This window comes from Callorhinus ursinus, unplaced genomic scaffold, assembly GCF_003265705.2.
Source record: "Callorhinus ursinus isolate GAN/ISIS: 27379988/994484 unplaced genomic scaffold, GSC_fseal_2.0 scaffold57, whole genome shotgun sequence".
NCBI lineage: Eukaryota > Metazoa > Chordata > Mammalia > Carnivora > Otariidae > Callorhinus > Callorhinus ursinus.
Window position 1 is genome coordinate 8042886 of NW_027397119.1, and position 25038 is coordinate 8067923.

The 25038-nt window shown below is 52.6% G+C and overlaps 3 protein-coding genes across 4 annotated transcripts in view; 1 reads left to right on the plus strand and 2 right to left on the minus strand.

Annotated features, from left to right (window-relative positions):
• The window catches only part of CNTN2 (contactin 2), a 28264-nt gene extending 17301 nt beyond the window's left edge, over window positions 1–10963 (plus strand). The window contains exons 10-23 of the mRNA XM_025855255.2: window positions 299–428; window positions 1840–1990; window positions 2116–2243; window positions 2586–2761; window positions 3287–3407; window positions 3933–4091; window positions 4505–4654; window positions 6535–6605; window positions 6912–7146; window positions 7478–7590; window positions 8047–8233; window positions 8769–8881; window positions 9341–9509; window positions 9941–10963. Coding sequence (XP_025711040.1) covers window positions 299–428; window positions 1840–1990; window positions 2116–2243; window positions 2586–2761; window positions 3287–3407; window positions 3933–4091; window positions 4505–4654; window positions 6535–6605; window positions 6912–7146; window positions 7478–7590; window positions 8047–8233; window positions 8769–8881; window positions 9341–9509; window positions 9941–10050 — 2013 coding nt within the window. The 3' untranslated portion in view covers window positions 10051–10963. The remainder of the gene's footprint in view (window positions 1–298; window positions 429–1839; window positions 1991–2115; window positions 2244–2585; window positions 2762–3286; window positions 3408–3932; window positions 4092–4504; window positions 4655–6534; window positions 6606–6911; window positions 7147–7477; window positions 7591–8046; window positions 8234–8768; window positions 8882–9340; window positions 9510–9940) is intronic.
• Window positions 10964–18045: 7082 nt separating this feature from the next.
• On the minus strand, window positions 18046–20670 carry TMEM81 (transmembrane protein 81). The gene has a single exon (XM_025855133.1). It carries the CDS (start codon window positions 19247–19249, stop codon window positions 18305–18307), a length of 945 nt encoding a protein of 314 aa, XP_025710918.1. The 5' UTR covers window positions 19250–20670; the 3' UTR covers window positions 18046–18304.
• A 97-nt stretch (window positions 20671–20767) lies between these two features.
• The window catches only part of RBBP5 (RB binding protein 5, histone lysine methyltransferase complex subunit), a 37383-nt gene continuing 33112 nt past the window's right edge, over window positions 20768–25038 (minus strand). For both annotated transcript variants that reach the window (XM_025855132.2, XM_025855130.2), the window contains exon 14: window positions 20768–22820. In XM_025855132.2, the coding sequence (XP_025710917.1) occupies window positions 22792–22820 (29 nt within the window). In that variant the 3' untranslated portion in view covers window positions 20768–22791. The remainder of the gene's footprint in view (window positions 22821–25038) is intronic.

Below are 25038 nucleotides of genomic sequence, written 5' to 3' on the forward strand. Positions count from 1 at the left end.
CCTGACTCGAGGGTCCAGAGACCTGGATCCGGGCACAATTGAGTCACAAAATCACTTTGTGGTCCTGGGTAGGTCACCTTGTCCCTCTGGCTTCAGTGTGCTGATCTGCAGGGGCCTGGGGAACACGAGTCCTGGGATTCCAGGAGGTCCTGAGATGGGCAAATGAGCCCCCTCGACGGGGCGGTGGCCGCCTAGAGTCTCCACTGCCCCCAGCACCCCCCTTCCCCCCTGCCCCGTCCTCTAGCACTCCAGCAGTCCTCATGCCCCTCATGCCCCACCCCTACTCTCTTGGGCACAGTCCCGTGTCGAGGTGCTGGCTGGGGACCTGCGCTTCTCCAAGCTGAGCCTGGAGGACTCGGGCATGTACCAGTGTGTGGCGGAGAACAAGCACGGCACCATCTATGCCAGTGCCGAGCTGGCTGTGCAAGGTACGGGCCCAGGTGGGCAGGGGCCATCGGCAAAGACACGCAGGTAGGCTTCCAGCGTTCTGAACTGCGGCGTTTCTAAACACATGAACACACGCGGGCAGCTTCCCGCAGTCTTCCAGTGGCTTCTGAGCAGAACAGAGGGATCGAAGAAAGGAGACGAGACACTAGATTGGGAGCGTCCCAAAGACGGGGGTCTCTGGCTTGTACCATATCTGGCATGTTTAAAGTAAGTTGTTGGCTGCTATGAACAAGGGGGGAAAATCATTGGCAACCAAATCAATTAGATTTGTGTTTAAACCAGCCCCTTCCGCTATGTGACCTTTGGCAACTTAATCTTTTGTGTCTCAGTTTCTTGATGTATAAAAGGTGGGCAATAACAGTCCTGCCCTTGTGCTGCTCTTTGGAAGAGGAAATGAGATAGAGAGGACCTGTCTGTCACGGAACAGGTGCCCAATAAATGTCCACTGGTGCTAGCGTTCTTAGTTATATGATTTGAGCTCACGGGGCCTTGGTTTCCTCATCTGTAAAATGGGTATAGTGGTACCTACCTCATCAAGTTGTAGTGAGCTTAACTAAGACTCGTTCTTTTATTCGTTCCTTCAACCAATATTTATTCAACACCTTCTAAGGAGTGAACATGAAAGATAAGATCTCTGCCTTCAAGTATCTTACAATCCAGTGGAGAGAGAGGGACAATCACAAAATCATGTAATTAAACAATTTTGGACAGCCATAATAAAATTACAGTATAAAGAAAATCCAGCGGAGTGGTAGGAGGAAGGTGGGCCAGTTAGGGTGGCCAGACCTCTTGGAGGAAGTCATATTTGGAGTGTGACCTGAGTGTTAACAAGGAGCCAGCCATACAAAGATCTGATGGATTTTTAAGCAAAATGTATGGCAAGTGCAAAGGTCCTGAGGCAGGAAAAAACGGCATCCCCAAAGGACAGAAAATGGCCCAGGTGGTTGGAGCATAATAAATGAAGGAGAGTGTTGTGAGAAGTGAGTGGAGGGGTAGGGTCATATTTGTGAGCCCTTGTGAGGAGCTGGACTTCATCCTGAGTGTGTGTTTAAGTTTCTTAAAAGATATGCCAGGCTGCTGAGTGGAGGAAGAGATTGTAGAAAGAAAGTGCAAAAACAGGAAGACCAACTGGGGGGGGGTGCTTTTCAATAGTTCTGCAGGAGATTTGGTGGCTTGGGCCTGCGTGGTGGCGGTTAGGGGGGGTGACCAGAAGGGGCTGGATTCTGGGTGTATTTGGGCAGTGCAGCTACTGCAAGTCACTCATGGATTGGCCTCGGAGGGTACGTAAAGTAAATAAAGTGTGTAACGTGGAGCCGGGGGACGTCTTCATCAAGGCAATGGGCAGGGTTAGGATTCCCTGGGTGACTGCAGGGCACTCCCCTTTCCTTCTAGCCCTGGCCCCCGACTTCAGGCTGAACCCTGTAAAGCGTCTGATCCCTGCAGCCCGCGGGGGAGAGATTGCTATCCCCTGTCAGCCCCGGGCGGCTCCGAAGGCCGTGGTACTCTGGAGCAAAGGCACTGAGATTTTGGTCAACAGCAGCAGGTACAACCCCTACTCCACCCGGCCCAATTCCTGCTCCTCCTCATCCACCCTGAAGGCAAGTCCCCTTCCCGCGATGACGACACTGTGACCCTAGGTTGGCCAGATCTGCTTTCTCCTTGCTGCAGAGTGACTGTAACTCCGGAAGGCACCTTGATCATAAGAAACATCAGTCGGTCAGATGAAGGCAAATACACCTGCTTTGCTGAGAACTTCATGGGGAAAGCCAACAGCACGGGCATCCTATCTGTGCGAGGTGAGGGGTGTGGCGTGGCAGATGGCAGGTAGCCCAGCTGCCACGGGGTGCCAGTCCCTCCTCACCACCCTGCTCTTGTGTTTCCACCTTCCTCCTAGTTGAGTTTTGAGGCTATCCCAGGATTGGACTTCATTTGGGACCACCCCCTTGCCACCATCCAGAATCTACTCCTGGCCTCCCTCTCACACATTCGTGAGGCTCCTAGGAGGTCAAGATCCTGTTGGCCATGCTGCCTCTTCTCTTTCCTGGGGCTTAGGGTCAAACCCGCTCACCCTGCCCTGCTGCCTCTGCCTGGGCCTCGTTCCTCCCCCATCCACCCAGGGACGTTGTTTTGCTTGGCAGATGCAACCAAGATCACTCTAGCCCCCTCGAGTGCGGACATCAACTTGGGAGATAGCCTGACCCTGCAATGCCACGCCTCCCATGACCCCACCATGGATCTCACCTTCATCTGGACCCTGGATGACTTCCCCATAGACCTTGATAAGCCTGGGGGTCACTACCGGAGAGCCAGCGCGGTAAGGCCTGAAACCAGAAAACTCACGGCTCCTCCCTCCGACAGAAAGGGGACCCAAGATGTCCTTAACTGTGACTACCCCCAGAGCCTTTCCCCATTCCCTCAGGAATGCATGCATGGCAAACTCATCCTTGGATTCAGAAGAAGCCCCTACCTTAGACAGGCAATTCCCTGGATCCCACCTGAAGGCCATGCATTTAGGAGAGGGTTAGGGACAAACCTGGAATGCCAGGCGCCCAGCAAAGCCTCCACTGCTGTTCTTGTTTCCTGACCCCAACGCAAATGACATCATCAACTCGGACCACAGTTGACTGTCTCCATAACAAACTGTTGTTTAGTCCCATGGTACTAAGAGAGGAGAAGCTGATACCTCCCACTGAACAGACAGAAACCCCGAGATGCTGAGGGGTCCATGGACATAACAGAGCAGGGGACTCTGAGCCCTACCTCATGTCTCATGGCTCACTGCACTAGCCAGGGCCCCGTCCTCTGACCTGCTCGCCCACTCTCTGTCCCCCATGTGCAGAAGGAGACAGTTGGGGATCTGACCATCCTGAATGCGCAGCTGCGTCACGGCGGGAAGTACACATGCATGGCCCAAACGGTGGTGGACAGTGCGTCCAAGGAGGCCACAGTCCTGGTCCGAGGTGATGGGGTTTCCCAACCCGCTCCTGCCCCAACGCCCTCAGGGGCCAGCTGGGCTACTCTGACCTTTCCTCCCTAACTCCCCTCCTCTCCCAGAAGGCTGTGGGGAAGAGCTTTTGACAGAGAAGGGCTTCTAAGTCCCCGGAGCCGAACTTATCCCATGGTTTTTTGAAGGTCCCAAATGAATAAAATATTCCTCCTCCAGAGTCACAATTTTAAAGATCCACTTCCCAGGACAGGAGAACTCGGCTGAGGCCAGCAGTTTTCAAAGCCTAGTGCTGGGAAATCTATACACATCTTTACGTGAGGGCCTCTGTGAGCCCCTCCAGCCTGGGACACATTTCTCCAACCTCCCAGTCCCCCATCTGCTGCTGCCCCCATTCCTGGCCCTCCCACCCCGGACGTGTTTACTGCGCCCTCTGCTGCCTCCTCTGGGTACTGCACCAGCCCGAGCCAGCCGGGAGGAGATTGGCTCACATTTGAAGCTGCCCAGTTCTGACTCACTGCGCTCTGACCCCCTGGTGCAGGTCCACCAGGTCCCCCAGGAGGCGTGGTGGTGAGGAACATTGGCGACACCACCGTCCAGCTCAGCTGGAGCCGAGGTTTCGACAACCACAGCCCTATTGCCAAGTACACCCTGCAAGCCCGCACTCCACCTACAGGGAAGTGGAAGCAGGTTCGCACCAGTAAGTGTGAGGTTCCACCCAGGTCAGTGCAGATAAGGCCTGGCTGAGCCGGGAACTTCCGAGAGGGACAAGCTTAGTTCCTCTGCCTGCAGGGAGCTCCCCGGCCCTTGGGGGAGGCGGTCCCACAGATGGCAAGAGAGTGGGAAGAGAGCTGGAGAAGGGAGCGCTCAGTCTGTGCCCTTAGAACATTGACAGACCATCTCTAGGGCTCACACTGATGCACACAGCATCAACAGAGGCCCCCGGGGAAGGGAAGTCTACTAGTTTTCCCATCCTTTCTAAAAGAGGTGCTGAGCACTGAGCATATGGCAGGCACCACCGTGAGGGCTGGATATGAGGTGAGTCAGGCCCAGTCCCTGCCCTTTCCATCTAGACTAACAAGTGCCAGCACCCTGACTCCGGGTCCCTTGCAGATCCCGCCAACATCGAGGGCAACGCCGAGACCGCCCAGGTGCTGGGCCTCACGCCCTGGATGGACTATGAGTTCCGGGTCTTAGCCAGCAACATCCTGGGCACCGGGGAGCCCAGTGGGCCCTCTAGCAAAATCCGGACCAAGGAAGCAGGTCAGAGTCCTGGGGGTCCCAAAGAGAAGTAACGTCAGGGCACAGCCCCTAGCCCTCCTGAGAGGGAACCCCAGGGGAGCAGCAATTACGGGAGTTCCCACCTTGCTCACCAGGCTTCGGACTGTAACAAAACAGATGAGAAAGGGACACAGTCAGGGCAAGGCCGTTGCACCACACGATGCATTCTGCCCTGGGCCATGGCCTGGGCCTGTTGGGGCTGGAAGAACCATCCAGTCCAAACTCCTCCTTTTAAAAAATGGGCCAACCGTATAACCGCATGTGAATCGACGATGATCTCAAAATAAAAGGAAAAATCGACGTCTGGAGAAAAGAAGAGTCACATCGGCAGAGCCTGGACTTGAACCCAGGACCATGGGGTGATGGGCAGACGTCCTCCCTGGTAGTACGTGAGCTGCTGAAATCAGTTAATAAGGAAGGTGTGTGTGTGTGTGTGTGTGTGTGTGTGTGTGTGTGTGTGTGTGTAGGGAAGAAGTCCGTGTCTCTAAATCCTTCAGAGCAGGTGGAATGGGACAATCTTCCCATAAGCCTCCCTGAAAGGCAGGTAGGTGTCACATCTTGAGTGGGGAAGGAAGGAGAGAGAAGCCAGGAGAGGCACCTGCCCACCCTCTGAGACTTTCACAGCTGAAGCTCCAGAATGAGAACCTTGGGGTCCTGAGATGGGCAACATGGAGTCAGGACCCTGTCTCCCTTTCCCCGGCCACCCAGCCATCCCCCGCCCCCCGCCACCATGTGTAGTAAGGGTCTGTCTCCCTGTGTCCCTTAAACATGGTTTCCCATATGCCCCAGGCCAACTCTCCAGTCAGTCAATATTTTTAACCGGTACCTCTCCAGAGTAAGGAATTCCAGAAAAAGCCCCTTCTTTGGTTGAACTTCTCAGAGAGACAAATGAAGGGAGGGGAGTGGTCTCCTTCATTCTGGTATCCCAGGAGTTGGTGAGCAAAAGACAGCTAGGGTGCAGAACAAAAATGATGGGCTTTGAAATCAGAAGAGTTGAGTTCAAATTTGAACTGTGCCATTTATTAGCTGTGTGACCTTAGGCAAGTCACTCAACTGCTCTGGGCCTTGGTCTTTCCACTTGACAAGGGTGATGAGAACGCCCACCTCACAGGATCACATGGGCAATGTGGTTAAGCACCCCTTGCACATTACAAGGCCCTAAACTACTGACATCAGAATCAAGTGGTAAGTTTCTCCTTGCGGGATTCTTTGTGGAAATATTTTGATGCTCAGGCAAGTTACCCCCTGCCAAGATTCGTGATCTAATTAAATAGAGTCTTGTTTCAATATCAGCTTTGTTGAATACTAGAGACAATTAGGAAATTAAATCTGCCATGAAGAGAAAAATAATAATAAAACCCCCTGCAACCCAAAAGAAATATTTTTTGCATTAACTGCTGTTCCAGATGATTTATTGCCCTCATGTTAGAGCAAACTGGAGTTGGTCTCTTTTATTTACTTTAAACTGACAGGAGAGAAGAAGACAAAGATCACTTATGGAGCATCAACTATTACGGAGCATGGATTGGTACACGAGCTAGGCACCATCGTGTTGGATTTTATTCTTCTTAGAGCCCTTTGAGAGAAACATTATTATCCTCATCTTACAGAGAGGGGACTCAGGCTCAGAGAGGTTAAGTAACTTGCCCAGGGACATACAGCTAGTAAGTGGCAGAGGTGGGACTTGATGTCACGTCTCCATTGACTCCAGAGCCCACATCCAGAGGGCCTGTTGGAGGACAAAACTACGGCCAGGGTGAAGGGGTGTCCCCTTCCTAGTCTGCTGCATGGGCACGGGCGCGAGGCTTATGCCCCGTCACGGTCCATTCACAAGCCACATCTGTGTCCCTTGGCCCTGACAGCCCCCTCGGTGGCACCCTCAGGACTCAGCGGAGGGGGTGGAGCCCCCGGAGAGCTCATCGTCAACTGGACGGTAAGCTGCAGGGACAGAGGCAGAACCGTGCCTCCAAGCTCTCTGGAGGGACACGTCCTGCCCCCCACCCGTCCCCACGCACCTCCAGATTTGCGCTGCGTGTAGAGAGGACCCAGACAGAGCCGCCCTGCGGCCCTGAGTGGGGGCGGGCAGCATCCTCTCCCCTCCCCTGGCACTCACTGCAGGACCCTCCCCCCCCCCCCCCACCCCCGGGGCTGCCCCGCTTGGCCGAGGCTGCCTGGGGCCGGAGGCCGGCCAGGCAAACGCCCGGTGGCCCCTCGCCCACGCCACACTCTTGCCCCCCAGCCCATGTCGCGGGAGTACCAGAACGGAGACGGCTTCGGCTACCTGCTGTCCTTCCGCAGGCAGGGCAGCGACCGCTGGCAAACCGCCCGGGTGCCCGGCGCCCACACCCAGCACTTCGTCTACAGCAACGACAGCGTCCGGCCCTACACGCCCTTCGAGGTCAAGATCCGCAGCTACAACCGCCGCGGGGAAGGGCCCGAGAGCCTCCTGGCGCTGGTGTACTCCGCCGAGGAAGGTGCGCCCCTCCCCCGGCCCCGCCCCCGCCACTCGGCCGTGGGGTGTGCGTGCGGAGGGTGCTGCTCACACCGCAGCTCGGTGCCACCCCAGGGGCTCGGGAGGGCCCCCGGCCTCATTCCCAGCCCTGACTACCTTGTCTCCCGCCCAGGCCTGGGGGAAGGAGGAGGGGGTCTCTCTGGAAAGAGAAGCGGGCCTGGGGGATGCTGTGGCCTTCATCCAGGACCCTGCGCTCTCGAATACCCTAAGCAAGGGCAGTCCCGGGCGACAGCTTCTCTGTAGGACACAGGGAGGCCCCGGGGAATCCAAACCCATTCTCTATCGGTCCCCAGAGCCCAGGGTGGCCCCTACCAAGGTCTGGGCCAAGGGGGTCTCATCTTCAGAGATGAACGTGACCTGGGAACCAGTGCAGCAGGACATGAATGGCATCCTCCTGGGGTATGAGGTGAGCACTGACCTGGGACCTGGGAGAGGAAGGGGGGTTGGGGGCACCTCACAGCTCACTCACTGGTCGCTCCTCCTGGGATCACTCATTCACTGACGTGGGGAACTGCCGCAATCTGGGCGGCCCTGGGGAGGCAGCCTTAGCCAAGCCCCTGTGGCTGATGTCCAGAGCCGAAGACTGACCTGTGGACAGCTTTGAAGTGAAGTGCTTGCCTAGAGCCAGCCCTGCCTGGGCTCTCTGCGGGGCGCCAGCAAGCCGGCAGCGACGCGCACGTGTCCCTGCTGTCTTGGAGCTCATGACCTAGTGTCCGGGGTCTGAGACCCGAGACCAGGTCAGAAGGACCAGAGGGAGCAGGAGAGGAATAGAATGTCGGTGGCCAGGGCCAGGGTCAGGGTCAGGGTCGCCCTGAGGTGTGGGCTTGGCTGCTGACCCTAGGGGTCTCCCTGCCCCTTTCAGCTCCGCTACTGGAAGGCTGGCGACAAAGAAGCAGCCGCTGACCGAGTGAGGACAGCCGGGCTGGACACCAGTGCCCGAGTCACTGGCCTGCACCCCAACACCAAGTACCACGTGACCGTGCGGGCCTACAACCGGGCAGGCACTGGGCCCGCCAGCCCTTCTGCCGATGCCACCACCATGAAGCCCCGTGAGTCTGTCCCCTGGGGGGTGGGAGGGCCTCTAGAACCACTCTCTCCCCTGCGATAAGACTAATGTTCTAGCCCACTAACCCCGGGCTGGACAGATACAAAACCACAAGACTAATGAAAATAGGGGTGCCTCGGTAGCTCAGTGGGTTAAGTATCTGCCTTCAGCTCAGGCTGTGATCCTGGGGTGCTGGGATCAAACCCCGCACTGGGCTCCCTGCTCATCAGGGAGCCTGCTTCTCCCTTTCCCTCTGCCCCTCCCCCCACTCATGCTCAAATTCTTTCTCTAAATAAATAAATGAAATGTTTAAAGAAAAAAAAAGACTAATGAAAATAGGGAGAATTCATGGCCTCTGAAGCACCTCTCCCTTCTCCAGCCTTTGGGTTTTCATGAGGTTTGTTTCTTAGGCAGCAGTGATAGAATGTTCTGGGCTTAACGGCTGTGGGCAGACACCTAGAAAAAGACCGGCTAAGGCAAGGGGGCGGCTGATGAGGAAACATTGGGAACATTTCTCAATTTTCTCCCTCCTCCGGCAGCCCCACAGCGCCCTCCTGGCAACATCTCCTGGACTTTCTCAAGCTCCAGTCTTAGTATCAAGTGGGATCCTGTGGTTCCTCTCCGTAATGAGTCTGCAGTCACAGGCTATAAGGTAAGGAAGGGCCCCACCAGGCACTGAGTGGTCGGGCACAGCGCCTCTGCATTTCCAGGGGACACAGGGAGCTGCAGTGTGGAGCAAGAGGGCTCCGAGTCAGACATAAGCAGAGTTTGGGATTGTCGGAGACACAAAATATAGGTAGCTTGTAGCAGAGACAGAAGAAAAGGGTCTGGAGGGAGGACGGCGGGAAGGCAGGGCTCAAGGGGGCGGCGATGGACTAGGTGAAGCCTGAGGGTCCTTCCAGCCTAAAGGAGTCTGCAAAGATGGTTCAGCTGCTTGCAAGCTTTCCTCCCACCAGTGAGGAGCTTGTTCAAGAGCCTGGTCCGGGTCAACGGGCAACAGGAAAGGTGAGGACCAGCACCGAATGGGCACCTCCCCGTGCCCAGAGCTGGGGAAGAGAGAAGAATCAGAGGCTGTAAGTAAACTCTAACTTGGCTAACCTCCTCCCCCCAGATGCTGTACCAGAATGACTTACACCCGACTCCCACGCTCCACCTCACCAGCAGGAACTGGATAGACATTGCCGTTCCGGAAGACGTCGGCCATGCCCTGGTGCAGATTCGGACCACAGGACCTGGAGGGGACGGGACCCCAGCAGAAGTCCACATTGTGAGGAATGGAGGTGCTGTCTCTTCCCCACCTTATCCCCCAGGAGCATCAGGGTCCATCCAGATGCCTGATGAAGGAACCATTCCCACCCAAACCAACCCCAACTCAGCCAGACCCCCAGGGGAAAGAGGAAGGGAGGCAGGAACGGAGTGTAACCGAGTCCTGGCACGGCCCTCCCTGCCACCCGTGCCCCATCCCCGCACATCCCTGAGGGCCAGGGAGGAGTGAGCTCCCTTCACGGGGTACAGGGCCGGTCTCGAGACTGCAGAAGCAAAGGTCTTAGAAAATGCTGTAGGAGCAGGGCTGAGAACACCTCCCAGCCCTGAAGCCGCCCTCCCCGAGTCTCCTTAGCCAAGGTTTGGATCCTGTCCTGGGGGTGGGTCGGGGGCAGGCTGGCCCCAAGCCCAGCGGACACAGCCCCACTTTTCCACCTGCTGGTTTCAGGCACAAGCATGATGGTGGAGAACTCTGCAATCAGCCCGGCCCCACATCCTGGCACCATTCTCTCCTCATTGGTGGCAATGCTGGTCCTCGAAGGCTACCTGGAGCTCTGATCTTGGCATCCCTCCCTCTCTGCCACAGCCGGACCCCCGCCTCTGATGGACACAGCCAGCTGGCCCTGGCCCCTTCCTGATGCCAAGGTGGCCCAACACTGGGCCTGAGAATGGCTGGCTTTCAGTACCTGTCTTAAACAGTGCCCTTTTTTGTAGGAGGTAGGATATTTCATATTCTGCCACAGGATAGAACCCGTGCAAGGATTTTTTTTTTTTTTCTTTAAATCAAAAGACACCAGGCAGTAACTTCCGTGATGATACTGAACCCTATGCCTGGGCCCTCTCGGGCGCCTGGACGGAAGGAACAGGCCCATGGGAAGAAGGGGGTTTGAAACACGTATCGGCACATCGGGGGAGATGGCGCTCTGGTCCTGCAGACGCACTCCACCCCCTTGGAGCAGAGTGCCTGGCCCAGTGGGAACACTGGACACCAATGGGCTGCAGTAGGATGAAGCATAAACATCAACGTCCCTCAGTCTAAGGACAGAGCCAGACCCAGGACCAAGAACTCCCCTACTTTCCCCAGGGGCCACAGAGCTGGCCCCTGATATTATCCTCGATGCCCCCTAGAGGCCCCTGCCACCTACCCAGGTGGCTGAAAACCAGTGCGCCAGAGTCCGAGGCCAGGAGCCTGAGTCCCTGCAGCTTTGGTGGATGATACTCCAGACTGCCGAGGGTGGGAGCTCAAAGGGGTTGAGAGGCTGGGACACCAGGTAGAAAGGGGCACCAGACTTGGCCTGAGGCACGGTCCCAAGGCAGGTGACGCTGCTGTCTTAGCCAACACTGCCAATCTGACCCTGTCACCCCCGGAGTGACAGAAGCCACCACCCGTGGCTGAGTGACTAAAGGGCTTATCTTGGGGAGGTCCCCCACCCCACCAAGACCCATCCTGCACGGCTCCTCCAGGGTGTGGGCAGGATGGGTCTTGGTGGGGTGGGGGACCTCCCCAAGACCCATCCTGCACGGCTCCTCCAGGGGGTGGGCAGGAGATGGGAGACCGGGCTCATGTGCCCACCCCCTGCCTCCCGCTCTGCCTGCAGGCCCCGGGCCGCGGCTCTCCGGCACCGACTCGCGCAAGCCTGGGGACAGGGAGGCGGCCTCAGTTCTGTGCGTTCTGCAGTCCGGAGTCTTCCGAGAAGGGCCAGGGATACCTGTGGCCCTGCCTGCTCCCAGGAATGCCCTGGGCCACCTAGCCAGACCTGTCGCCCAGGCCACCTCCGACTGCTCTTTTGCATTTCCCCAGGAGAAAAAGGCATTAATAAATCATGCGCTCTGGGTACATTCCCAGTCACGGGACAACAGAGCTGGAGGCGGCTTTCGAGCTCGACCTGCCCCAGCCCCTCACTTTACAGATGAAATGGAAGGGTGAGGGACTTCCCAAGGTCACACAGCCTGTCCTGCCTTCCTATTCCGGGCTGTCTGTCCAGAGGAAGGGGGCAGCACCCAACGGCTACGGCCTGGTTAAGAAGGTCTTAAGAAGGGCGGTGGGCTATGACAATTCTGCTTCAGGAGGTTCAGGTGGGTGATCGTGGGGTGACCGGCGTGGCTGGGTCCCCGCCCGAGGCATGGGCCAATGCCAGGAGACACCGGTCTTTCGCCTTCCAAGCCGAGCTTCTGCTGGGCCCTCGACATGCAGCGCTGGCTTGAAGCCCCTGCTGCCCTTACCCTGGCTCCAAGAAAAGGGGCCAAGGCAAGGACAGGGATTCCCCAAACCCAGGCAGCAGTGGTGACACAACCAGGAAACCCCAAGGCCCATGCTCTGACAGGTGGCCCCTCACTTACGGGAGCAGCGGGACAGCATCTCGTAGGGGACAGGCCCATGGAGGACCCCAGAGCCTGGCCTCTGTAGTTTACAGTTAGAGCTCTATTTTATTATGGGTTTTTAACCTTTAAGTCCTGCTCTGTTTTCCTGGGCAGGTTTCTGTTGATGTTTACCCGCTACAATTTTTTTAAAATGTCAGCTCACACCACTTCTCCGGGCCACCGCTGCACCCACCACTCCGGCCCTGGCCCGGGGCTGCCTCCCTGGGGACACTGACCAAACCCTCCTCACCTGCTGCAGCCATCCTCCCCTCCCCCTAGGCGAGCTGCTGGGGGCTCAGCTAAGTGACCACACCCGAACACGGAGACCCCAAATGGTCTAGCACCCTTCCTGGTCCCCCGTGGCCGGGATCCCGCCTGTCCCCAGGTCTATCAGAAAGGGGATGCTGAGGGTAAAAAACAAAACAAAAAAAACCTTCTAAGGCTTAGCTGAGTCTCTCCTCACTGCCTCGGGCTGTCGCAGGGGAAGCAGGACCGGTGCGTAGATGCTGGGGCAGGAAGGATGAGCTGGTGTGCACAAGGCCTAACCAGGGAGTGGGAGGCTGAGGTCCCTGAGCTTGCTTGAGGCAAAAGGCACTCTTGACTAAGAACCTTAGTTCCAATGAGGCCCCTTGGCAAAGGGGAGGAGAGCAGACTGTCTGGAAAACCTAGCAAGGGCTTTGAACTAGGAAAACTCAGCCCAGGAAAACCTCACCAGAACTTGTCCGGGGGATGCAGAGCTGTCCGGAAACTCGTGCACCTGCAGCCTCAGACGTCAGGCAGAGGACGGATTCGGGTTCAGTAAGACAGTGGGTGACTGGAGGACATGCAAGCGCATAAAACAGAATAGCCCGCAGCTGAGGTGGCTTACGCAGAAGAGCCCCTTCCTGCCCGGGGGGCCTCTGATTTCCACCTTCTCTGCTCGCATAGGCTGAGTCTCGCCCCTGCTGTGGTCAGTACTCGATTCTGGATCTCTCCTCTCCCACACACCAAGCCCCAGAGGAGGCGACAAGGGGGACGGCCACAAAGAAGTCCTTTACCCACAGCTTAGTGGCCAGTCAGTGCCTTGAGGACTAGGGACAGAGACAGCCTGCAGACACGGCCTCGGGGCCGCGGGGAACAGTCTCTCCGTTCTACGTACGTCTGGGCTCGGCCTACAGGGCCCTCTGCCCCCTGGTCTGGGCTACTTGGTCCTCGTTGCTCTAACAGTCTGGACGTACACCTCGCCCTCAGGCGGACAGGAGCTCTCTCCAGCTCAGGTCTTGGGGGCCAGCGAGGTCAGGCTACCCACTTCCATTCAGGTTGTCAAATGACAGAGATGGGCCGGGGAACAGAAAAGCCATGAAAAAAGGGGCTCTTTTTCTTTTGATAAAATAACAGGAGAGTCTGAGGTCCGACATCAGGAAGAGCTTCTGCAGGGAGAGCCCGGGATGAGGGATGAAGAGGCTGCTTCCTTTTCTAGGGACCTCTGGGGAATTCTGACAGCTGTCGGTCCGGGGTCTAAGCCCGGTGAAGTCTGGAGGGTGAGGAGATGCTGTTGAGCGTCCTTGCAGGACCGCGATTCTGCGGTCAGCACAGGAGGGGTCTCGGCACTCCTTCCCGCCGTGGCCCCTTCCCGCAGATGTAGCGACCACAGTCACTGTCACGGAGTGGGGAGGCTCGCCTCGGGCATTCCTTGGTGGCAGACACTGCCTCTCAGCAGCCCCGGGGGCCACGGAGGCTCCTCAGGGCAAGAACCCAAGCTGGCTAAGGATGTTTCACTCCCTTTTCTCTCCTCCCCACCTAGAGGACTCTCTTTTCTCTTCCTGGCTCAGAATGTGACCACCAACCAGAGGGTAGTGCAGGCGGGCTAGGGCTAGCCTCAAACCTGGTTCCGAGGCCCAGGTGTGCCATTTCCCCAGGTCAGACCTAAGCGGGGCTTTGTCCTGGGATGAACGAGGTTGCCCGAGAGGCTCCTGGAGGGGTGTGAGGGATTAGGTGGGCATCTGTAAGGGACTTCTAAAAGCTGCATGGAAAGAGGTGCCTGGTAGCTGTATATATGGTCGTAGGCTTTGAGAAGGCAGGATAATAAAGGGAAACTGGAGAGGGGGGAAAATTAGGCCAGATAACTTTGCCCAGAGCCCCAAGGAGCCTAGCACCCTTTGATGGGGTGCACCCTGCCTTGGCCCCGACTCCAAATTACCCAGCCCCATCCAGGGCCTGCAGGCTCACGGGCTCACGGCTGGGCGAGGGCTAGGGCTCCATCAGATCCCCCTGACTTGACCCTGTTCTTGTTGAAATGGAACCACTCCCACTGGCCTATTGTTCGTTTCTCTTATACTTCTGATGGTAGTTATTTATTGACTCTGGTAGCAGGCAGTTCTTAAATAAAGATGATTTCTCAACGTGCTGGGGCAGTGGGCACCTGCTGTGGGTGTTTATCATCAGGCTAGAGCGCACGGTCCATCCTGTTCACTGGCCCAGGCCGGTGGCCAGCGCCCGCCCCCCTTCACACGGTCAGCTCGAAGGAAGTCACAGCACACAGTCCCCTACTGCGTCGCGCAGGCCTGGGACGGGGAGAATGAGGCCAAGCGACTGTAAGGCAGGCCCAAGCAGAACAGAAGCAGGCATTTTACAAGCCCGCACGGGCTCTACCCGGCACAGGGGGGCAAACGGTGCTTCAGGCTTTCCTGGCTTTTCAGACGTTTGACAGCAATGACTCAATGGTACCAAAGGGAAGCCTTCCCCCCCCCGGCAGGGACACAGTGACCCCCACCTAGCAAGGTGCCAGGAGGCTGTGAATCCCTACTCACATTTGACAGCGGCCACATTCTCTCCTGCACTCAACGCACACTCATCGGGTGCCTGGGTGGCTCAGTTGGTTAAGCGACTGCCTTCGGCTCAGGCCATGATCCTGGAGTCCCGGGATCGAGTCCCACGTCGGGCTCCCTGCTCGGCGGGGAGTCTGCTTCTCCCTCTGACCCTCCCCCCTCTCATGTGCTCTCTCTCGTTCTCTCTCTCAAATAAATAAAATCTTTAAAAAAAACCACACACACACACACACTCATCAAGCCTCCCTTACATCTGAGACACACGTGCACAGCCCTGCGAGTACATGAGTCCTTCAGTGCACAGTGGGCAAGGCTCCCTGCCAACTGCGCCCCGGCGCCCCTGTCCGGGAAGAGGGAGACAAGGGTGAGCAGAGCCCCCGCCCCTTGGGGCTGAGCTCCGTGCCCAGGGCCGACGGGGAGCCCCCAGGAGGGGCCTGCCCAAGGGCAGCGGGACGGTGGGCTAATCCCTTCCACCTTGCACCCAGAGGGGCTGCTGGGAGCACCGGCCAGTCCGGCACCCAAATTTTAGTCAGCATGTGTTTCACCCTCCCTCCAGAGGCAGATCACATGCACAGAATTCAATGAACTGGACGGAGTTCCTGTCTTTACTGACACATCGGAGGGTTTGGGGTGTTTGTTTTCCTCCTGCCTGTTCAATCTCTTCACAGTCTCAGAGTCAGAATTTCAGAGCCCCAAGCACAGAGGGCTGTGAGCCCAGAGCTGCACAGGCTCCCATCGCAGAGTCCCACTGGTTTGCGACAGGTGCCGGCCGAGCTCCTCACCCCCCGCCCCACCTCGGGTCTGGCTCTGCAGCTATAAAATGGGGAACTGCCCCCATCAGCCCCCTCCCTCCTCAGCCCCGCCCTGAGTTCATTAGATCAAAGACACTATTTTATCCTCTTTTCAAGACCAGCAAGCGCTCTCCCGAGTGCTTGAGCCAACTGCCTGGCCCTGAACTGAGGCCCCAGGTGATCCCCTCCCTCCTGCCCTTCCAGGCACAGCATGGTTCTCGCCATGCCCTCCCACTCACGGGGTCAGTCTGCCTGCTCCGTGACATGCTCAACAGCGGAACCGGGGCCAGAACCCAGCTCTGCTGGAACCCAGCCCCTCTGAGGCAGAGGATGGGGGAAAGAAAGAGCATGTGGAAAATATAAGACCTTTTCGAAATAAGAGCAATCGTAAATTGTAAACTTGTGCATGGGCCACAGCAGTGGTCCTCGGTCTTTGCTCTCTAGCAGAATTACCTATAGAACTTCTGAAAAACAAAGACACTCTGAACTCGTGATCTATGTGTTTCGGGGACACTGAAAGGGCCTAAGGGCATGACTCCCCAGTGGCCGTGAGCACATCTAGCACCCAGACCTTGCCTCCTGAATACTCCTCCCCACACTAAAAGGGAACCAGAATCCCTTGGGCAAACAGCAAGTCTGGGTTTGGAGAAAACAAAATCCAAATGTGGATCTAAGGCATCTTGTTCTAGAAAGCAAGGACATGCTCCAGGTCAAATGGGACCACAACAAAAGGATGAAAAGCGCTGGCTTGAAGAGATTCCTACCAGCCAAAACTGGGGACAACTTAAACATCAAAAATAGAGGACAACAGTCATGGATTATATATAATTCACTGAAAGAGAGAATCCATGGAGCATCCTCAAAAATAAAAAGAGCAGCTGTTCTTTACAGAAAAATGCAGGCTAAGGAATATAGCCAAGGGCATGTTGGCATTGCCATCCTACAGTTCCTGGCAGACAATAGGCAAGGATCATGAATGGATTCTAAGGCGTTAATGGTTATTAGGAATATCACAAAGTATCCCCCCCAACAAATTACTAATTACAAGAGGAAAAAACATACACCTTTGCAGAGACCGGGCAGTCAGCACCTTAACCCAATCACCGCACCTGTCAGCTGCGAGTCGCCCCGACACCGTGTGCCTGAGGTGATACAAGGAGCACGCACCGTTTGTGGGGGGCTGTGGTCAAAACTGTGGAAGATCTGTTCCTCAGGAATCTAATCGGGGGACAGTCATGACAAACCTGGATGGTGCGTCACTATCCAAGACAACCAGCTCGACTCTTGGATAAAATCGGTGTCATCAACAACCAAAATGCAGGTCTGTTGTAAAGTAAGACTTAAGAGAAACAACCAAATGTATTATGTGAAGCTTCACTTGATCCTGGATCAACAACTAAAAGGCTCTTAAGATTTCAGAAGCCAGGAAGATGACCTCAACCATACGTAAGATTAGGGAATTGTTAATTTTCTGAGGTGGGGCGACGACACTGTAGTCCTACAGGAGAACGTCTTGATTAGCAGAGGCGTACATGATTTCGGGGTAAAGGGTCACAAAGTCTGTGACTAACTCACAAGTGGTTCAGTAAAATCAGCATCTATTTAGAGAGAAAGATAAACGTAGAAAAACATTCACAACTGGTGACTCTAAGTAGAGGATCTATGGGGTATCATCAAATTTTTCTTCCCACTTTTCTATGGGGTTGAAATTATTTTAACTGTTTTTTTAATTAAGTTCTACGCCTCACAGGGGGGGTTGAACTCAACCCCGAGATCAAGAGTCACACACTCCAACTGAGCCAGCCAGGTGCCCCTGAAATTATTTTTAACAGTAGAATAATAGAGAGCCATTAGCCATAATTTAAACTGATTTATTAGCATCCTCGGGGTTGGGGCTCAGGAAGCTCATTCTTCAAAAGCCCATTCACAGCTAGAGAAGAGGACCGCTAGTCCAAGTCTTCACATCTACCCCACGCCTGCAGCTGGAGAAAAGTAAGGGGAAGAAATGCTCCAAATTCTCTCAGAATGAGTTCAGCTGGTGGCCAAGAGCCTTTTCCCTGACAATCCCACAAGCCAATTATCATCTCACACAGTCTGAATGGCCTCTGAGGGTCTTAGGATTGATTTCCTATGGAGGTAGGAAGGTCTTAGTCCCTCCTTGGGCAGCCTTGGCTGCTCTAAGAAACTAATACACTTGATTTCTCCAGGAACACATGCTTCCGGGCACTGGAAGAGCAAGGAGGATAGGAGCAGGGAGCAAGTCAAGGAACTGTTCAGGGGAAACCTACCAGATGTGAAGAATCCAGTGTTCCGCCAGGAATCAATTTAACACCGCACAGAGGGTTCGCCCAGGGAGTACAGAAGCGGCAGACAACTTATTAACATTTAGTGACTGTTAACATACCCAGGTCAGATGTCATTTCTAACAGCCTTGGCTCCGCCACACGAGGGCATATGCCCTCCTACAAAGCAATGTGTGCAATGTCTGTTCTAAGAAATCGGAGGAAAAGGAAAGCTAGACAGATTATGGGACAATTTAAACAGATGCAAGAGATTTTTAACTAAAGAGTAGAGAAGGTTAGTCTCCACGCAGCTACTATGAATGATTTTTATTGAAGAGGAAAAAAAGGTTTCCACTAGAAAAGCTATTAACATGTCCTTCTATGTGATTATATGCTCAGAAGGGACAGAGGTGGAGAGGCATCAAGTTGTAAGAGATAGTGAATGCAAACCCAGAAGCCAGAACTTCCCAGGAGCAGCGGCAGTGCCTACGGTTAGGCTTTCTGAGGGCCTAGTGGCAGGAAGATCAGGAAGACATCCATCTGGAGTATTGCCCATTGCGCTACCATGATGTTACCCCTCTCCATGTGCCCCACTCACTCCTTTGGCGGTAGAAGCCCTCCCCCCTAGCCAGGCCACAATCAGACCACCAGATACTCCTTTAAAAAGCAGGCCTGCCTTCCTGAACAGGTCCAGGTTCCTGGGCAGCCAGCCTTTCCGGAGGGAGGCTCTGAAGGACTCAAGGCCAGCACTGCTGTAGATCAGCCTCAGCCCACTGCCCAGGGCAATGATCACCAACACACCACCAGCCATTCCACTGGTAATCCCTATTCCCAAAGCTACAGCCACCTTCTTTTTCCACGGTGGGCCATGAGGCTTAGAACCGTTGTCCAGATTCACTTCCAGGCCCTTATCGACTAACTTCTGATGCTCAGTAAGGGACTGATGGAAATTCAGTTTCACCAAGTTAGGGGGAAGGACCCGAAGCCCAAAATAGAGCCTCTTGACAAACCTCAAGTTTCTTAACAGCTGCACATCACACCGGTATGTCCCAGAGTCATACTCCTGAATAGACTCAAACCTCACAAAGTGCGAGCTGGCCCGGAAGGGTTTGAAGATTTCATCATCAGTTGAGATGATACCGCGAGCAAGTCGCCAGGTGAACCGGAAAGCTTCCTTCCCCACCTCCAGGATGTCTGAACTCAGGCAGCTCAGCTCGAATTCCTTGCCTATAAGAATGGTGAAATGGAGCATCCCACAGATCCAGTTGGTCAGACATTCCAAGCGCTGAGACGTACACTTCCTTCTCACGCCATCAGGGCCCACCTCGCAGACGGTCTCTTCCTTGTAGCCAAGGCCACAGGTGACCGTGCAGCTGGTGGCATTGACAATAACCCTCCCCACGGCTTGCTGCAGTTTCTTTGGGATGGCCAGTGTTTTTGGTAAAGTCACCACCAAAGGCAGACAAAAGGCCAACACCAGGCCCCCGAGGAGGAAACCAGCGGCCGAAGTCCTCATGTCTCACCTCCGTCAGCCGGCACCCGAGGTGTCCCAGGTGAATCCTCTATAGCGTCACTTCATTCCCTTGACACAAGTTCTCCTTCAGCGTCAAAAGACAGGATGCACCTGTTGTCAATGAAACACTGCAACTCGATCAACACAAATCCAGTCCTTATGAACAAATCCAGTCCCCACAGGCAGGGAAAAGGTCATCACGTGGCTGCTTTACTAGCTCTTGTCAGTGACCACCTGACCAGTCCCCATTCTGTCCACGCCCTTGTAATGAGCTTAAGTCCACCCTCTTGGGAAGACAAAGATGAAGAGATTTCAGCTTCTGAAGTCAATGTCCAAATTACTTCAAATGCATAGCAAAGCTACTCTTCCGCACCCCTGCCACCCCTCTCCGAACTATAGGATCCAAATTAAAGGGCTTCGAAAACCCAGTTAAATCTGACCAAGAAATCAAATACCAGGTCTAAAAAAATAAATAAATAAAAGAGGATTACCTTGCATTAAGTTATTGACTTCAAAGGCTCCTAAACCCTTCTGTAAAAAAGGATTAAGAACTCTGGACTGGAAGCCAAGTGAGCATTCCTTCCTGAATTTCTATTTCTATTTCCTCCTTTGTAAATTAAGACCGCCTGGCCTACTTCAGGAGGGTCACTTTGGGCAATAAATGATAAACTGTACATGAAAACACTTTGTAAAGTGTGAAACACTGTTCATGGGTAAGGAATTTTAAACAGAAATGAAGAATTCATGAAGACAAGGACCGAGCTGCCCTTTTAGAAACCGAATGTTTATCCACAAGAGGGGTGATACCCAGTACAGCCCCTCTCCCCATTCTAGACACTCTTCCCTCCCGAGGGCACTGAAGGTATTTTTTGGGGGAGGGGGATACATAATCCTGCCCACCTCTCGGCCTACTCCCTTACCTCCACAGAACAGAGGAGCTCGTCATTCACTTGGGTCAAGGTTGCTATGAAACAGCTATGATGTCAAAGACGGATTCTTAGTCCCAGAACAAAACAAAACAAAACAAAAATGAGCGGCAGACACTCAGATTTGACAATGATTAAAACCAAAGACTTAAATAGACTTTATGAGTTTGAAAGCAATTTAATCTAAGGGGGGAAAAAAAAAAGTCAAAGAGGAATTTAACAGTACTTACATTTTAAGAAAGATCCTTGGAAGGCAGGAATGCCCTCGCATGTGTTTTTGTAATATCCAGATTATCCCCAGCACCGTGGCCTCTGCCGAGTACTTACACACACTTACGGAGTTAAAGAATCTGGAGAGAGATCATTCCTAGATGATCTTTGTGGTATAACACCAACTCTTTGCTTGAATCATTCATTTATAATCTTGTCCAGAGGCAGAACTCTGGACTCCCCGAGCACCCCCTACTCCTCCCAGGTCTGCATCTCTGCACAGAAAGATCTAACATCAGCACAGTAAACTGCATTTCCTATCCTACAAACCAAAGGGGCTAGTGAGTTTTCAGAAGCAGTGTCCACAAACCAACATCCACACCTGTTCTTTAATAAACATCCAATTTTATTTACAAAGCATTAAAGCTTCAGCAAGAAGTAACCCAAGGCTAAGTCTCGTCTTGTACAAAACTATGGAACATTAAAAAACGAAATGGCGGGATGGGGCAGATGGGGGGTAGGAATGACAAAAGAGAAGAGAATACGCATATATTGTACATATTGAGAAAACAATAAAACTGGATAGAAAGTTTCAGGAGCTGAAAAAAATCCCCGAAGCATAAATAATTATTAGGAAGTGCTGCCAGACACCACCTGGCAGGGCTGAAGCCGATCTTCTCAGGAGCCAGTCAAGGAGGTGTCCGGACATGGCAGAAACATCCCAACACACAGGCAGAGGACACCGAGCTACTCTGCCCCTGCAAGGAGGGCAAAGACCTTCTGTATCACAGTTTGTGCAAGACCGAGATCGCGGTGCACATCCCCAGCGAAATGGAATGGAAACAATGTGTGCAAAACAAAAAACCCGTCCAGTGAGCCACCTGCCAATCGCAACCACTGGTAGGATGTGAAATCAGAAATGAAATTCACAAAATGAGCGTTTAAGGAAAAAAGCCGAAAAAAGCCATGGCGGCTAAAAATAGGCATTTCACAACTGACTCAGGGGGAGCTCTTACTTCAACTACTGAATATTTTGGTTCTAAAAGATGGAGGAGAAAGAGGCTCTTCCCGATGTAAGTCTACTTTGATTGCTATCTTAAAATCCCAAAGGTAACCCACTCGTGTGGGGCTGCCCCACAGGAGCACCCAGCTGTTGGTGGGACTCTCCCCGGAGGACGCCGCACCGACGCCAGGCCAGGTCAGCTAAAAGCTCTCTGCAGAGAGTCCTCTCCACACCTGGGAACTCTGGGTTCAGAGAATTTCAAACACCTCATGTACACATCCATCCTATCTGCTACTTTGTATATGAAGAACAGCAAAAGCAAGAAGCAGGAAGTAAAAAAATTTTTTAAAAAGCTAAGCAACCTTTCACAGAAAGGAAGAGACTGAAAACATGTCGTACGCAGGAGCGGGGATGCAAGAAGGGGAAAATGTCACGACAGAAGGGAAGGGACAGAGATCCACACGCGATAAAAAAAATTTTTTTCTCCTTGATCTTTGATTTGAACTGTGTTGTTGCTGCTTTGATTGTGGACGGTTTGACTTTAGTCCTTGCATAGATTCCCCACCCCAATAAAAAAGAAGCTCGTGGAGAGACCCCTTGGTTTGTTTCCCTCTCTGGACGCCAGCACAGGTGAAGCAATATGACCTACTGATGATTCTTTGCTGCAGATGGATAAAACTAGCTATCTTCAAAAACCATGATTAATGAGAAAGAACCACTACTGGAGGAAAACATGCAATGGAAGGAAAACAAAGAAAAACCTTGACCCTCTTACAGCCCAGCTTCTTGAGCAAAATGGGGTTATGTTAAGAAGAGGGGGCCTTTCTTATCTTTCTTCCGTTTCTGAAAACTTGAAAGCTTTCGAGCACTTTCTTTTCTGCCCATCCTCTGTACACAATAGGGAAATACAGGAGGTATCTGGTGAGAGAGTTAAGTTTAAAAATGGAAGACAGAATATGCAACAGAGGTTTTTCTAGGATACCGGCAGCAAAACTTCAGATGAGAATAAGTCACTCGAGGACATGCACGGAGGATGGAAGGCAAATAGGATAGGAAATGTCAGGTCAAAATGATCCTGGGCACAATAGTTAGATGAGCAAAACTGGTCTCTTTTCTCCAGCAACATAACTAAGCATTGAAGTCTGAATGAGTCAAAACTCCTGTTTGATGTCTTCACAAATCCTCATTCCTGAGAGCCTATTTGGACTTATGCTTGAAAGGGAAGGGCCGTGTACTCTTCTTCCATAATTCACTTCTTCATTCAAATATATGATTCACTCCTTCCACCTCCTGGGCTGGAGGCAGAGGCCTTTGTTTTAAATTAAAGTCAATCTCAAATGACTGACCACAGTGTCCAGACGCCACATGATGGCAAAGTGGGGAAGAACGAAGAACTTCAAGCGTCTTCATAACAGTTCTGAGATTGCTCCCCCTGCTAAAGAGATGAGACACAAAAAAGACGTCTTTTAGCATCAACTTGGACCAGCAGCGTGCAAGAACAGAAATACTGACAGAACAGAAATACTGACAGATGCTGGATGACGCCTGACAACGCACACATGCGCTAAGAATTCCCTCTTTAAGTTAAAACCAACGCAACTCCCATTTGCTCTTTACTGAAGCAACAAATAATCCAAATCCCAAACTCACATCCTACCAGTTCCCTTAGTACTGCCCCAAAGGGGAAAAAAAGGCAAAATGGTCAGAGTTCTACACATTTGCTAAGCTGCTAACCATTCTCCAACATGTTGATAAATGCTTTATTATCCAAGGAGTGCAGTAAGTAGAGGAAAGGAAATTCTAGGGTGCTACTTCTCTTCATCTTTCATATATTAGATTAATGAGTCACTAAATAATTAACAATGAGCAACAGACCCTTTTCCAAGCACCCCTGGGCCTTAACTGACATCCTCCTCACCTTAGAATCCCAACATGGTGAAATGTTAAAGGAACCTACTGCCGGCATTTCTATGCGCCAACAACTGATCAATAAATAAAATCCTCAAGAGTAAAATCAAATGAACACTTCCCTGATTATTCCATAGAAGCTGTTCAACCTCTGAGGGACATCCTTAAATGGGCTGCTGTGAAATATTAACTAGGAAGTGTAAGAAGAGAACAAGGTGAAGAAAATCCTTCCAGATATCATCTGGAATTGGGGTGGGGGGTGGGGGAAACATGCCACTTGAAGGTATAAAATGGTTAAAAAATAATTGTCCCAGTTATGAAAGAAAAGTATCCATTTATAAACTTTGCTTTTAACCTGATTTTTCAAGTAAAAGTTCAAGCACAGATGAAAACAGGCAATAAAAATATATTCCCATTTCTCTGAGGACAGATGAGAAATTAGGAGATATAAACTCTTCTGGATGCTACATTGTTAAAAATCAAATTTAAACTTTATATATTTCAGTAAGAGAAAAAGTTGCTTTAGCACTTGTTTTTCAAAACATACCAACTTCTTGAATTGATTTTTGAAAAAAATCCTTGCGGTGGGGGAATCTACTCCACAGGGCGCAACACCATGCCTTTACCGCATTAAGGCCAATCTGACTGAGTGTTCCCACAGGTACCCTGACCAATCTTCCTCTTAGCCGTTTAAAAATGAACACACCACTAACGTTTTAAGCCTAAATCACAAGAGGAAAAACTGGTTTGATCACAAATCAATAGTATTAATAATGAGCACTCAAGATGACTAATGAGGTACATTATACTGATTATCTGAGATCAGTTAATGTTTCTGTATAGTCCTCATTCACGTGGATAGACCAAAATAAGTAAGTAAATAAAGGCTTGCTAAGGCATCAGGTAACAAACCAAAACCACAGCCAGCAATACTACTATGAGTAGATAAAATACAGAGCAACAGCAACACAAGAGAAGAGCTCCAGGCTATTTAAAATTCTGCCCCAAGGATCCACAGTATTTTGCTGCAACATAAAGGAAATCGCCACTAACATAAAATTAAGAAAAACTGGGCTCATGATGAGCTGTTACTGGTCCTCCCGACGGCATCCAAAGCCAAGGTGGCCTAAGAAAACGCTGGATATGAACTCTCAGATATTACTTTAGTCCGCTAGTAAGATCACAAAGAATGAAAAAGAATTATCTACTAGCTATCTGATTTTAGTAGGAGTTCATGAATTAGTCTTTGAAAGACTGACCATTTAAAAAAAAAAAGAGAAGAGGTGGGGAAAAAACCCTCACTCCCTACCAAGCACTCAAAACAATCGGATTGAGGAGGTGGCTCAGAGGCCTGGGGTGGTGGCCAGCACCAGGATGGCGGTGGCACGGCCACACGCAGGGAAATCCGCATGTCCATGCGCCCCCAGAAGCAGCACCTCTGCTCACTTTGGCCTTTGCCACCCCCAAGAGACCCAGGTATATACCAACCACTTCATGCCCACCTTTCCAAGAGGCCTTTAGACCATGTATGTGATGGGCCACAACTCTGTCACACTCGCTACTGATGACATTTACTGCCAAGAAGCCCTAGTTCTTGGGCAATCCTTGAGCCCTCACAGGACAACAAGGACCCTGGTGGTTCTACTCAGTGTCAAGTTTCTGTTCTGAGGACTGTACTCTGGAGAGAATCTAATAAGGAAATTTAGGGGAATCACATAGACGGTGCTGATGTTGATCTGGCCTTT